Consider the following 14270-nt stretch of genomic DNA (forward strand, 5'->3'; position numbering starts at 1 on the left):
TAGAGAATACCCTCAACCCTGAAAAAAGTGACATTAAAGCTGTGACACTAATATGGGAGATAGGAGGGCTGAGGTGGAGTGCTGTCTTCTTTCGTATGATCCATCATTTAAGAAATAGGCTGGGTGCAGTGGCTCATGCCTGTAATCCCAGCACTGTGGGAGGCCGAGGTGGGAGGATTGCTTGAGCCCAGAAGTTTGACACCAGCCTGGGCAATATAGCGAGACCCGGTCTTCATTTTTTTTTTCTTAGAAAAAAGAAAAATTGGCTGGGTGCAGTGGCTCACACCTATAATCCCAGCACTTTTGGGAGGCCGAGGCGGGCAGATCACCTGAGGTCGGGAGTTCAAGACCAGCCTGGCCAACATGCAGAAACTCCGTCTGTACTAAAAATACAAAAAATTAGCCCAGCGTGGTGGCAGATGCCTGTAATCCCAGCTACTCGGGAGGCTGAGGCAGGAGAATTGCGTGAACCTGGGAGGTAGAGGTTGTGGTGAGCCAAGATCGTGCCATTGTACTCCAGCCTGGGCAACAAGAGTGAAACTCCATCTCAAAAAAAAAAAAAAAAAAAATACAGTTTTTATCTTAACCCAATACAGTCACAGTACAATCGTACACACACACACACACACACTTGAACCAAAAGATTAATAAAATAAATTTTTTTTTAGGTGGCATATACTGTATTTCTGTATTTTTTTTTAAATGCTGTTGTGGCCCACTAAATAGATTTTGTACCCCATTGATGGATTATATTCATCAGTTTGAAAAACACTGTTTTGAGCCAGGCACAGTGGCTCATGCCTGTAATCCCAGTACTTTGGGAGACTGAGGCGGGTGGATCACTTGAGGTCAGGAGTTTGAGACCAGCGTGGCCAACATGGCGAAACCCTGTCTGGACTAAAAATACAAAAATTAGCTGGGTATGGTGGTGTGCACTTGTAATCACAGCTATTTGGGAGGCTGAGGCAGGAGAATTGCTTGAACCCTGGATGGGGAGGTTGCAGGGAGCCAAGATCGGGCCACTGCACTCCAGCCTGGGCAACAGAGCAAGACTGAGTCTCAGAAAAAAAAAAAAAAGAAAAACACTGCTCTGAAGAATTTGGACAGAGGGAGCAGCATGTGCAGAGCACACATTAGGATGAAATCATAGCAGGAGCTATGGAATGTGTATCTGGAAAAGGCAAGATCTAGAAGATGCCCCGGAAACAGCGTAGCATAGTAAAAAGAGGGAAGTTGGAGATAATGGAGTCATAACCGAATGATACGAGCTGACTAACCCTCTTTAGCCATCTCACGGGAAGCTAGGAGGGACAGTGTCTTTCATTTGATCTTATGTAGAAGTGAGACATTCCTGCGGAAAGTTTTGAGTTGTGGCTTTGTGAAGCAGACACGAGCCTCTAGTCCTGAGGGAAGTGTGTCTGCGTTTACTGTGGTCCCACATGTAGTTAGCATAGCTCTGCCTGTTGGGCTTCCTCATAAGCTTTCTTTGGAAAACCACCATTCCAGCCCATGTCAGTCTTCCTCAAAATCCACCTTTGAGGTTGAGATTATTTTCAGCAGAAATTGTAACTCTTTTATATTTTCTCTTATTCTATTATAGTATATTTAAGAAAATACTTATCTCTGAATTAAAACATTAAAACATTTTTAACACATTTAGATGAAATTTAAAAAGATTCACTCATAGCTTCATCACCTAGACACATGATACTTTTTATTTCTCCTTGTTTCTTTCAAGCCTTTGTCTTATGTAAAGTTATAATCGTTGTATGGTAATAGTTTTTTGCTTTAAGCTTTTTTCATGTTAATTTTCATAAACACCTTTCTAGGGTTTTTTCTGTAGCATTTATCATTGTTGATAACTTCGTTTATAATATATCATGTTGAAGTACTATAATGCATTTAAGTATGTCTTCATTACTAGATATTTTTTTGTTCCCACTTTGCTACTAAAAGTAATACTATTATGCATATATATATATATATATATATTTTTTTTTTTTTTTTTAATTTGAGACTGAGTCCCGCTCTGTCACCCAGGCTGGAGTGCAGTAGTGCAACCTCGGCTCACGAAAGTCTCTACCTCCTGGGTTCAAATGATTTTCCTGCTTCAGCCTCCCGAGTAGCTGGGGTTATAGGTTGCGCCACCATGCCTGGCTAATTTTTGTATTTTTAGTAGAGAAGGGGTTTCACCATGTTGGCCAGGCTGGTCTCGAACTCCTGGCCTCGAGTGAGTCACCCGCCTTGGCTTCCCAAAGTGCTGGGATTACAGGTGTGAGCCACCACGCCTGGCTTTTATGTATATTTTTGTTCATTTAACTGTATTCATAAATTCTTATTAGAATTTAAACATGATGGGCAGGTGTGGTGGCTCACGCCTGTAATCCCAGCACTTTGGGAGGCCGAGGCGGGTGGATCACGAGGTCAGGTGTTTGAGACCAGCCTGGCCAATGTGGGGAAGCCCCATTTCTACTAAAGACACAAAAAATTAGCCGGGCGTGGTGGCGCGTGCCTGTAGTCCCAGCTACTCGGGAAGCTGAGGCAGGAGAATTGCTTGAACCTGAGAGGCGGAGGTTGCAGTGAGCCGAGTTCGCACCATTGCACTCCAGCTCAGGCAACAGGGGAATTTTTTTTTTCCATCTCAAAAAAAATAATAATAGAAAAGAATATAAACATGATAACTCGATATGCATTGCTGAATTTCCTCTTGTGGGATTGAACTAAAAGAAGAGACATACAAATGTACCTGTTATCTTATATAGCTTTTCTGGGCATTGGAATTTATAATAATTTTTTCTAGTTAAAGATGTCCCTCATTTTCTAAATTTAAACTTTTTAAATTATTGACAAATATGTTTATTTTTTTCCTCCTAATTTTTTTGCCTACTAGTCTTTATTTTAAGATTGTTTAGGATTAGGATTCTTTCCATTTCTCCTGACTATATAATGAAAGAAAATGTTAGTTTTGTTTTAGAAATGTACTCTATTCTTTTGAGATGCTTTTTGCTTTTGTTACTTTTAGCCTTATGACCTCCTTTGTTTACCAGATCTTAAGTTTTGATGTCTTACCAGTATTATTTATCACATTTATCCTTAACTAACTACTGCAGTACAAAATACGATCTTATATTAGATGAGCAGGCTGAAGACTCGAAGTCAAGTCACTCACACACAAGTAAAAAACACAAGAAGAAAACCCGCCACTGCTCTGAAGAGAAAGAAGATGAGGACTACATGCCAATCAAAAATACTAATCAGGTACCTCTCATATCCAGACTTAGATGTGGAGAAATAAATATTTTATCCCTCTGTAAATAATGTCTTAGTGATATAATTTAGGAGGTAAGGGATAGTTCTAAGCAGAGATGGGTTTGTTCCTAAGAAGCAGAATGGTTGCACTGGGGTATTGGATTTCAATTTTCAAAAATATTTATCACAAATAATAAAAGATCATTTTTGACATAATGTATCAAATACTTCCACAATGTGAAGCAAGAGTGATTTCCATACCTGTGGATACTCCTTTATTCCCATCGAAACAAGTGTGGTTGTGCTGAAAAAGATTTTGTCATTTATCTGCTTAATTTATCACCAAGTGTTATGTATAGCACTTAAGGGCTCTTGAGATTTTACGTCCTATAAAACATTTATATCCTGCCGTATAGTATATAAGAAAAACAGCACTGATAATTAACTTTAGCATGCTAAAAGCTCTTCTGAACAGCACATTTAAAAAAAAAATAAAAATTCCCCAAAGAAAATTTATTGTGAAGAAAAGTGATTATTTCCAACCTGTGCTTTGGTTCTTAGTTAAATAAAAAAACAATTTACAGGCTGGGTACGGTGGCTCACGCCTGTAATCCTAGCACTTTGGGAGCCTGAAGCAGGTAGATTGCTTGAGCTTAAGAGTTCGAGACCAGCCTGGACAACATGATAAAACCCCCATCTCGACAAAAAATACGCACACACACACACACACACACACACACACACACACACACACACAAAATTGGCCAGGCGTGGTAGTGTGCACCTATGGTCTCAGCTACTTGGGAGGATCGCTTGAGCCCAGGAGGTAGAGGCTGCAGTGAGCCCAGATCGTGCCACTGCGCTCCAGCCTGGATGACAGCCAGACCACGTCTCCAAAAAAAAAATTTTTTTTTTTTTTACATCAGAGCTCCTTGCTTTTGTTTTACCACATGGAGACATTTATGCTGGGCCCTGGTGGATGAGAAGGATTTCAGTGGGCTGAGGTGAGAAGGGAGGGAACTTAAGATGGTGAGAATGTCAAGCAAAGATGCAGAAATAGAGAAATGTAGTATGATAGGCAGAGTCAAGGATTTGCTGTCAGGAGAGCTAGGTTTACATTTCTATACTGCTGGCCATCAAAGTGACCTTAACAAGTTCTTTAACTTTCTGAGCCACAGTTTCATCCTCTGTGAAAGGTGAGAAATACTTCACAGGCATTTTGTTAAGATTCAGTGAAAAAAATGCTTGTGCAAACATTTTCTACACTGGCTATTATTGTTACTACTTTTTTTTTTTTTAACTTAAAGCAAATTACTAGTTTTAGAGTTACTTGGAATAGTTTCTCTCTGTGGTTATGACATTAACTAGATTCATATTTCAGTTAAAGTGTTTCTTTTTTTTTTTTTTTTGAGACAGAGTTTTGCTCTTGTTGCCCAGGCTGGAGTGCAATGCCACAATCTCGGTTCACTGCAACCTTTGGCTCCCGGGTTCCAGCGATTCTCCTGCCTCAGCCTCCTGAGTGGCTGGGATTACAGGCACCTGCCACCATGCCTGGCTAATTTTTGTATTTTTAGTAGAGATGGAGTTTCACCAAGTTGGCCAGGCTGGTCTCGAACTCCTGACCTCGTGATCTGCCTGCCTCAGCCTCCCAAAGTGCTGGGATTACAGGCGTGAGCCACCGCGCCCGGCCCTGTTTCATTTTTTTTTTTTTTATTTTTAATGTTTAAGGGTTGCTTTAACAATTTTTTGTTTTGTAGTTTTAAAAACTGTTTCCAAAGTGAAATCTACAAAATGGTACATTTAGAGAACCTAGTTTCCATTCTTGTTCCCTCCCCTTTTCCTTCTTCCCTCTATGGGTAACTATTTTATGTGTTTTATGGGTTATTGATTTAGAAAAATTTAGCAAGTAAATATTTGATATATGTGCTTAGCTCTTTGCTATAATCCAGCAGAGATAGAATTTCTTCTTTCTATAGCCCTTTAGCTGTTTAAAGATTGCCATCATTCATGCCTCATCCCGTTTTTAGGCCATACCTTTGTTGGTTCCTGCAAATATTTCTCACATGAATCAGCGGTGGTAATAAAAGTAGTAGTAGGCCAGGTGCAGTGGCTCATGCTTGTAATCCCAGCATGTTGGGAAGCTGAGGCAGGAGAATCGCTTGATCCCAGAGTTCAAGACCAGCCTGGGCAACATAGGAGGCCCTGTCTCTATAAAAATTTTAAATAAAAGAAAAAAGTAGTAGTAGTTAACATTTTTTTGGTCCTTACAGTGTGAGGTGGGTTCTTTTATCCCCCTTTCACACAACAGTGAGAACAAAAAATTGTTACTTGCCCATAATTTTACACAGCTAGTAAGTAGTGGAACCACAGTTTAATTTCATAGTTGAACTCCTAACTACTCTTGCTCGTCTTCTTACCTGGGGTATATTCTCATCAGTTTTCTTTCCTAAACTCTAATGTTATTTTAATAAAATGTGTCCCATAATATAATATTCCAATGTGATCTAATAGGAACACATCTCCTCCTTCTTAAATGTCTGTACTCTATTACTTTAGTCTAAGATCACATCAGTCTCCTTTACTGGTGGCTGTATCACATTCCTATGAATGTTTAGCATGTTTTCCACTAAAAACTCTGAATTCTTTCCCCCTCCATGTGCTGCTTTTAGCTCCAGCTTTTCATCCTGCACTCATACATGGAACCGTCAATGAATTTAAGCCTGAAATAAATAAACATTGGTGTGTTTGAGATAATCAGAGGTCTAAAAAAATTCAGACTGGTTGTGTTTTTTTGTGTGAGTCCTTCTGATTCTGCTGTTTGATTACTTGAAACCTTACAGTAGCAAATATCCTTCTCATTTTGCATGGAGTAAAAGCATCAAGATTTTGGGGGAATGCTATTAGTATTTTTTAAAAGATTTTAAGGCAATTTTAAGTTTAAATTTTAAGGCAATATTAACTATAAAATTACTAAATTCTGAATAATGATCTCCTAACTTCTCCCCTTAAAGTATATTAAATTTTAAAAAAGTCTTGTACTTTGATTTAATGATACAGCTGCATTAATTTTCTCTTCTTTCTAATAAAACTCAGCATCAGTATTTAAGATTTTAATTGCTCCCTGATTTTTTATTATTTTGATTGTTTTTTATTTTTTAAAATTCATTAAAGAGAATTTTCAGTACTAGACAGATTTCAGCTATAGTTCATATTTTCGTGTTTGTCGGTGTTTTGCTTGCTGAGTCTGGTTTCTCAAGAGTATTTTAACTTATTTCTTCAAATTCTTTGTTTTTTATTGAGTAGCCTTACTAATCAATTCGAAAACGTTTGTTTAATTTTCCACCTCATGTCTTAATTCCAGAGATGGTTTTTGTGTTGTTGAGGTTTGGGTTTTACTGGGGTTACAGGAAATGACTATTCAGCTGCGGGTTGCCTTGCTGAGAAGTATTCATGCTGGTTGTCAGTTTTCCACTGGGGTTTTCATAATGCTTGTATTCTTGACTGTACTTTTGCTGTCATTTTAGTGATTTAATGTTATCTTGGTGACTAAGATTTAACCAGATCTTTGAGTTAGTCTCAGAGACCTGAGCAAGGATAGCTTTTAATTAGATTAGACTTTTTTTGATCGCTTATTTCAAGTCATTTGCTAGGTTAATTGCTTTAAATTGGCCATTTTGTGTTCTTTGTTTTTTCCTTTCTTTTTTTGCCACATGGTAGTTTAATCATCTTGTCGTATGTTTTAAATGTATAAATAATATAACTTTTAAAAATTCATACTGGAAAGGACCTAGAGCTTATCTAATTCATTTATCTCACATTAGATATGAAGATACTGATCCCACAGGCCCTTAGGCCTTTATAGTGGGAGAGCTAGAATTTTAACATTTATTTGGTTCAGTCAGGTATTGGATTTTTTCCCCATTATTCTATACCTCTCCCCCCTTTTTAATTTTGGATGTCAAGTTAAATTATCTCCAACCTGTGCAGATCTCTTGAGTCTCAGTTTCCCTATTTCTAGAATGAGGATATTGCACTCCTAAAGCTCTTAGCACTGTGTTAGCATGTACTTAGAGGATCTGCTCTTACATGGCTTCATTCAGCCACTTTAACTTTTCCCCTTCATACATGCAGGGCTCATTTTTCCTTGCTTTTCAGTTTGCACTTACACTACTTTCATTAGCCTTCTTGCAGCCAATTCAGACCCAAGCTCACTTACCCTTTGAGGCTCATCTGAAATCCTAACTTCTCCATGAAACCTTCTCTAATTATTCTAACCTTAAGAGTACTTGTTTGACACATCTCCTAAATGTCAAAGACTGTTTGAACCCAGATCTACCTGACTTCAAAGCTTGTGTAGCTTTGAAAACTACTCCCAAGTAGGAGTGATTTTAAAGTTTCAGTCCAATTCAAATATTAAGCTTCCTCAAATTTTTAAAAGAATGAAGTGCTACATAATCTTTTATCTCTTCTATTTTAAATACTCAAAGCACTTAAGTGCCTATTTGTATAATAACGTACTGAGGATTTTATACAGTTATACATCAGCCAGCAGTCTCGGCATTTTAAAAGTTCGTCTCAACCAATACAGAAATGAGTACAAGGTGTACAGATATAATAGTATATGAATATTTCTATTTTGTATATGTTATAGGAAGCACAAAAATTCTTTTATCTAGGAATGTCATACTTTACTGGAAAATAGATGGTAAAGGGCTAAACCAAAATACCTACTCATTTTTTCTGCCGCAGGGACTCTTATAATATGACAAGAACTATTGGGATTGTGTGGAAAATCACAAGTCAGTTTATAATATTGTATTCCACACTGTGATTATTACTATAACAATCATGTTACATCTGTTTTCACACACTGTCAAACTCAAGGTATACAGTATCTAGACAGCATATGGAATAACTAATAATTTGCTTAAAACCCAGTCCTTAACCATGGGATTCATCACTCTGAATTTTAAGCCTTGACATTTATGTCTGCTACAGTAGTATCTGGTGATAGAGTTAAGACCCTTGGGAGTTTAGTCCTTAAAATTTTCCTTTCCTTTGGGCAGTCTTAAGAAAGTTAAATTTTACAAAGTATCTCTTGAAAGAGCATTGGCTGTGGTCTAAGAGTAGAATTAAATGTAGCAATTTTATTATCCTTGGGGCAAAGGATTCTACCAGTGTTTAAAAACTCATTTTAAAGAAACATAATAATTTTAACATAAGCCTAGTCAGCTGAGTGAGGTGGCTCATGCCTGTAATCCCAGTACTTTGGGAGGCCGAGGTGGGAGGGGATCACTTGAACCCAGGAGTTTGAGACCACCCTGGGCAACATGGCGAAACCCCGTCTCTACAAAAAAATACAAAAATCAGCCAGGTGTGATGGCACATGCCTGTGGTCTCAGCTACTTGGGAGGCTGAGGTGGGAAGGATCGGTTGAGCCTGGGAGGTTGAAGCTACAGTGAGCCATGATCTTGCCACTGCATTCCTGCCTGGGAGACAGCAAGACCTTGTCTCAAAAAAAATTCTCCTCTCTAGCTTCTGTGTTTCTAAACATGGAAGATGTATTTGAACATCTAGAGAGGAGCTGTTATAAAATAAAACACTTTAAAAATTAATTGCTCAGACCCAAGTATGCATTATCCATTTTCTTTTTTTGAGACGGAGTTTCGCTCTTGTTTCCCAGGCTGGAGTGCAGTGGGGCAATCTTGGCTCACCGCAACCTCTGCCTTCCAGGTTCAAGCGATTCTCCTGCCTCAGCCTCCCGGGCAGCTGGGATTACAGGCGTGCTCCCACACCTCGCTAATTTTGTATTTTTAGTAAGAGTTTTTCCATGTTGGTCAGGCTGGTCTTGAACTCCTGACCTCAGGTGATCCATCCACCTCGACCTCCCAAAGTGCTGGGATTACAGACGTGAGCCACCGCACCCGGCCTCCATTTTCTTATTTAAGACTTACTGACTTGTCTAAGATCTCTTCTTGCTAAGTTATTTCAATGATATCTTCTTATAGGATTCTTGTGGGAATTGTAGTAGTTTCATTGCAGATCAATAATGGGACCACGTTTTGGGGAATGAAGGGTGGGGAGGTGGGACTAAGACTATACATAATCAGAATTTTTGATATTGCAGATTGCTCTAAAGACATGTTCTGATTTCAGTTGAGCTATTTCAGTTCCATATTTTTGAATCTGATCCTTCATTTCAGCCAAAATAGTAGATACAAATCAATAACATTGTTAAACCTTTTTCTGAATTATTTTATTGCTTTGTAATTGACAAGATTCTTGACATTAGTGGTAGTGTTCACATTTAAGCTGTTATAACAGCCTTCTAATGGTAGACTTTTCTAAGTTTTATTAATTGAAAATGCCCACAAAATGATTATTTTACTGATTCACTTGTAATTCTCCCTTCCTTTGACAGGATATCTATAGAGAAATGGGGTTTGGTCACTATGAAGAAGAAGAAAGCTGTTGGGAGAAACAAAAGAGTGAAAAGAGAGACCGAACTCAGAACCGAAGTCGTAGTCGATCTCGAGAGAGGGATGGCCATTATAGTAATAGTCACAAATCGAAATACCAAACAGATCTTTATGAAAGAGAAAGGAGTAAAAAGAGAGACCGAAGCAGAAGTCCAAAGAAATCCAAAGATAAAGAAAAATCTAAATACAGATGAAAGATGAAGAGGCAGAATTGAGAGGCTAACATATTTACTCTTGTCTAACTTAAGAGTTCCAGGAAAGCAGATGCTTAGATTTTGTGTCAAAGCTTGTTATTTTTTTCATACTAGGATTACGGTCCTTTAGATTAGTACTGATTATATAGAGCACGAAAGAATTGAACATTTTCTTTGTATACCTTTTTTTTTTTGAGACGGAGTCTCGCTCTCTCACCCAGGCTGGAGTGCAGTGGCGCGATCTCGGCTCACTGCAAGCTCCGCCTCCTGGGTTCACGCCATTCTCCTGCCTCAGCCTCTCTGAGTAGCTGGGACTACAGGCGCCCGCCACCACGCCCGGCTAATTTTTTGTATTTTTAGTAGAGACGGGGTTTCACCGTGGTCTCGATCTCCTGACCTCATGATCCACCTGCCTCGGCCTCCCAAAGTGCTAGGATTACAAGCGTGAGCCACCGCGCCCAGCCTCTTTGTATACTTTTTTACACTAATTTTATTGTTATACATAAATGGTAGTCTTCATTTTTGAAGTCTTTTACATTTTCACTCTTTTTTTTAATGAAGTATTTCATACTACAAAAATACATAGATGTATATAAAGGGATAATAAATGTAAATATCTGTGTACTCATCAGCCACCTTAAGATACAGAATATTGCCTACATTTTAGAAGTTTCCTAAGGCCCTCTCCCTCTCAAATAATTATTTGGAATTTTGTGTTTGTCATTTGCCTATTACAGTTTTACAACATACGTACGTATCTGTAAGTGAAATGTTAATTTTGTATGTTTCTGAATTTTATATAAATGGCAAAATGTTTATTTCTGTGACTTTCTTTCATTTTTATTGCTATATAGTATTATATAAATATACCACAACTTATTCATTCTTCTCTTGATGGACATTTGAGTTTTGTGTATTTATTTTTGTTTTTGCTGTTGAAACAATGCTGCTGTGAACATTGTATCTAGGAGTTATATTGCTTGATATATTGATAAAAATAATGCCAAATTTGTGTTCTGAAGTGGCTGTACTAGTTTATACCTCTCTTGGCACTGTGAGTTACCTTTGTTTCATAGCATCTCCAACACTTGTTTAGTTCAGACTTAAAAATTTGCCAACCTAGTGGATATTAAGTGGTATCTACCTGTGATTTCCAGCAAGATTACTGTTATCTCTGTTCTTCCATGGGTAAGATGTCATTTTTTTCCTGGCTGCTTTTAAGGTTTTCTCTCTATCACTGGTTGTAAGAAGTTTGATTATGATGTGCTTGCTGTAGTTTTTTTTTTTTTTTTTTTTCACGTTTCTGCTGCCGCAGCGATTTTACCTGTGGGTTTATGGTTTTCATAGAATTTGGAAATTGGGGGGCATTTTTTCTTCTATTATGTCTTTTGTCTCTCTGCTCCTCTCATGCTTCTGGGGCTCTGATGACTTGGATTGTACGTTAGGCCCCTCAAAATTGTCTCCCAGTGTGCTGATTCTGTTCAGCTTTTTTAAAAGCCTTTTTCTCTCTGTGTTTCATGTTGGGTAGTTTCCAGTGCTGTGTCCTCATTGTTTATTAATCTTCCCGTCTAAAGTATCTAATTTCCTTTTAATCGTATCCAGGTATTTTTCACCTCCGACATATTTTTAGTCTTTAGAAGTTCTATCTGGGTCTTTATCTCCCATGTATCTCCTTCACATGCTCATGCCTTCCTCTATTTTTTTTTTTTTTTTAACATCTGGAGTGTATTGATAATAGCTGTTTCAATGTACTTGCCCATTCTGTCATCTGCATCATTTCTGGTCTGTTTCTATTGATTGATTCCCACCCTACCCCAACCCCCACCCTGCCCATATTGGATTGTAACTTCCTTCATTACATGCCTGGTAATTTCTGTTTTTAACATTGGGTGCTGGAGTTCTTTTAAGTATCTTGAACTCTGTTTGGGGACATAAAGTTACTTGGAAACAATCCGATCATTTTATAGCTTGCTTTTAAGCGTAATAAGACAGGACTGGGACAGCCTTTAGTTTAGGGCTAATTTGACCCACTACGAAGGTAATACCGTTCTGAATAACCTTCTGGTTACACGGTTTCTGCATTCCGTCTGTTGGGAACATGAACTATTCTGAGCCCTATTGAGCTCCCAGTTGTATCTCCTGTTCCTTACCTCACATGTGTACACTGCTTGGTGTTTAGCTGAAGACTTGAGGGAAACCCAATATTCTGCCCTGCAAATCTTACCTTGGCTCCCCTAAATTCTCTACTCAGGGAGGTTCCCTTCCCTAGCCTTAGTGCCACAGCCTAGAAACCCCATGTAGAAGATTGCACAATTATAGGGCTTTCTTTGTTTTCCATCTCTCAGGAGTCACTCTCCTGCACTGGCTTTTGTCTAACATCTGGAAAACTTCCTTGTATACATTTTATATAGGTTTTAGTTTAAGGTGGAGAAGGTAAATCCTGTCTCTGCTACTCCATTTTGACTTGAGTGGAAGTTAACTTTGTATTTCCTAAATGTTAATGAGGCTGAGTATCTTTTCCCATGTTTATTAATCATTCCTGATTGCGCTCTGTGAAAAGCTTGTTTCATGTCTTTTGTGCATTTATATAGTAGATTGTTGTCTTTTTATACTTAATAGATTGTGGATACTAAGAATAAGTTAAGGAGTGCTGTCTCCTTCCCTCTGTTCTCTTGGAAGAAAAGAAAAAGATTTAAATTAATCTATTTCTTAAAAGCTGGATAGAGCTTGCCTATAATATTGTCTGAACTTTGCATTTTTTTTTGTGAGAAAATTTCTTAACTGTTGATTAGGTTTCAAAAATTATAGAATTATTAGCCTTTCTATTTCTTTAATGTTAGTCATTTTACATTAATCTGGGAATTTGTTTTCATTGAAGTTTTTATTTTTTGATAGATAGCATTGCGCATAGTTTAGCTGGTAGATTTTTACTGTCCTTTTGCTTTGTTGATGAATGTCCTTATGTTTTAATGTGTCTCATAAACGGCATATAGCTAGATGATGATGATGATGATTATTATTATTTTGAGACGGAGTCTCACTCTGTTGCCCAGGCTGGAGTGCAGTGGCGCGATCTCAGTTTACTGCAATCTCCACCTCCCGGGTTCAAGCGATTCTCCTGCCTCAGCCTCCTGAGTAGCTGGGACTACAGGTGCTTGCCACCAGGCCTGGCTAATTATTTTTTTTAGTAACAGGGTTTTTACCATATTGGCCAGGCTGGTCTGGAACTCCTGACCTTCTGATTTGCCCACCTCAGCCTCCCAAAGTGCTGGGATTATAGGCTTGAGCCACTGCGCCCGGCCAATTATTTTTAAATCTAATCTGAACTTTAACTGGTTAGTTTAGTGCATTTTTATGTGTACTGATATATTTGCATTTATTCCTTACCACCTTATTTTGTGCTTTTTATGTTTTTTTCTTCCACTCTTTTTTTTTTCTTTTGGAATCAAAAATGTTTTTTAATTCCACCCTCACCCATCTGCCCCCTCTTCTTTGTTTTGGGGGAATTGCCTTGGAATATTACATCCATACTTAAAAAGTATAATGTTATATCTTTATCTTCCTCTCTAATTGAGAGTCTTGGAACTCTCTAAGTCACCTCTCTTGCAACTTTCATGTTACAATCATTCAGTATTTTAGTTATAGCTTGTGATTTTTAACCTTAAAATTAGACCTTGAGCTGGACTCGGTGCACACCTGTAGTTCTGGCTGCTGAATGGCTGAGGCCGGAGGATCCCTTGAGGCCGGGAGTTAGAGGCTGCAGTGCACTGCGATTGTGCCTGTAACTAGCCTCTGTACTCCAGCCTGGGCAACATAGTGAGACACCATCTGTTAGAAAGAAAATTAGACCTTGTGATTGTTATTGTTTTTATACAGATAATTGTTGGTTTAGATTTATTTTATATGTTAGAAGTGTTTGTTTATTCATTATTATTCTCACATCTCAGACCTTTCACCTGGGATAATTTTCCTTCTTTCTGAAGCACATCCTTTGATGTTCCTCCAGTGACATCTGTTGCTGGCAAACTCTTAGTTTACATTTATCAAAAATATTTTCAATTCATTCTATAAAGTTGATTTTGTATGTACATAATTCTAAGTTGAGTTTTTTTTTTTTTTTTCCCCAGTACTTTGAATAATTAGTCTACTGTCTTTTTACTTTTGTTACTACTGGGGAGAAATCTTTTATCATTCCAAATATCATTCTTTTGGATATAATGTGACTTTTCTTTCTGATCGCTTTTTTGCTGTGGTTAATTAAACTTTAAATTTTGAAATCAGTTGTAGATTGGCATGCAATCATAAGAAATAATACAGAGAGAACCTATGTACCCTTTGCCTAGTTTCT

General features: G+C 38.0%; 1 protein-coding gene across 2 annotated transcripts in view; it reads left to right on the forward strand.

The window, feature by feature from the left end:
* Positions 1-10999, forward strand: part of LOC116463177 (peptidyl-prolyl cis-trans isomerase-like 4) — a 41170-nt gene extending 30171 nt beyond the window's left edge. For both annotated transcript variants that reach the window (XM_032146167.3, XM_058434497.1), the window contains 2 exons: positions 3111-3258; positions 9671-10999. In XM_032146167.3, the coding sequence (XP_032002058.1) occupies positions 3111-3258; positions 9671-9922 (400 nt within the window). In that variant the 3' untranslated portion in view covers positions 9923-10999. The remainder of the gene's footprint in view (positions 1-3110; positions 3259-9670) is intronic.
* Positions 11000-14270: the final 3271 nt, after the last annotated feature.

The sequence above is a fragment of the Hylobates moloch genome, unplaced genomic scaffold (assembly GCF_009828535.3).
Source record: "Hylobates moloch isolate HMO894 unplaced genomic scaffold, HMol_V3 SCAFFOLD_28, whole genome shotgun sequence".
In the NCBI taxonomy this organism is placed as follows: Eukaryota; Metazoa; Chordata; class Mammalia; order Primates; family Hylobatidae; genus Hylobates; species Hylobates moloch.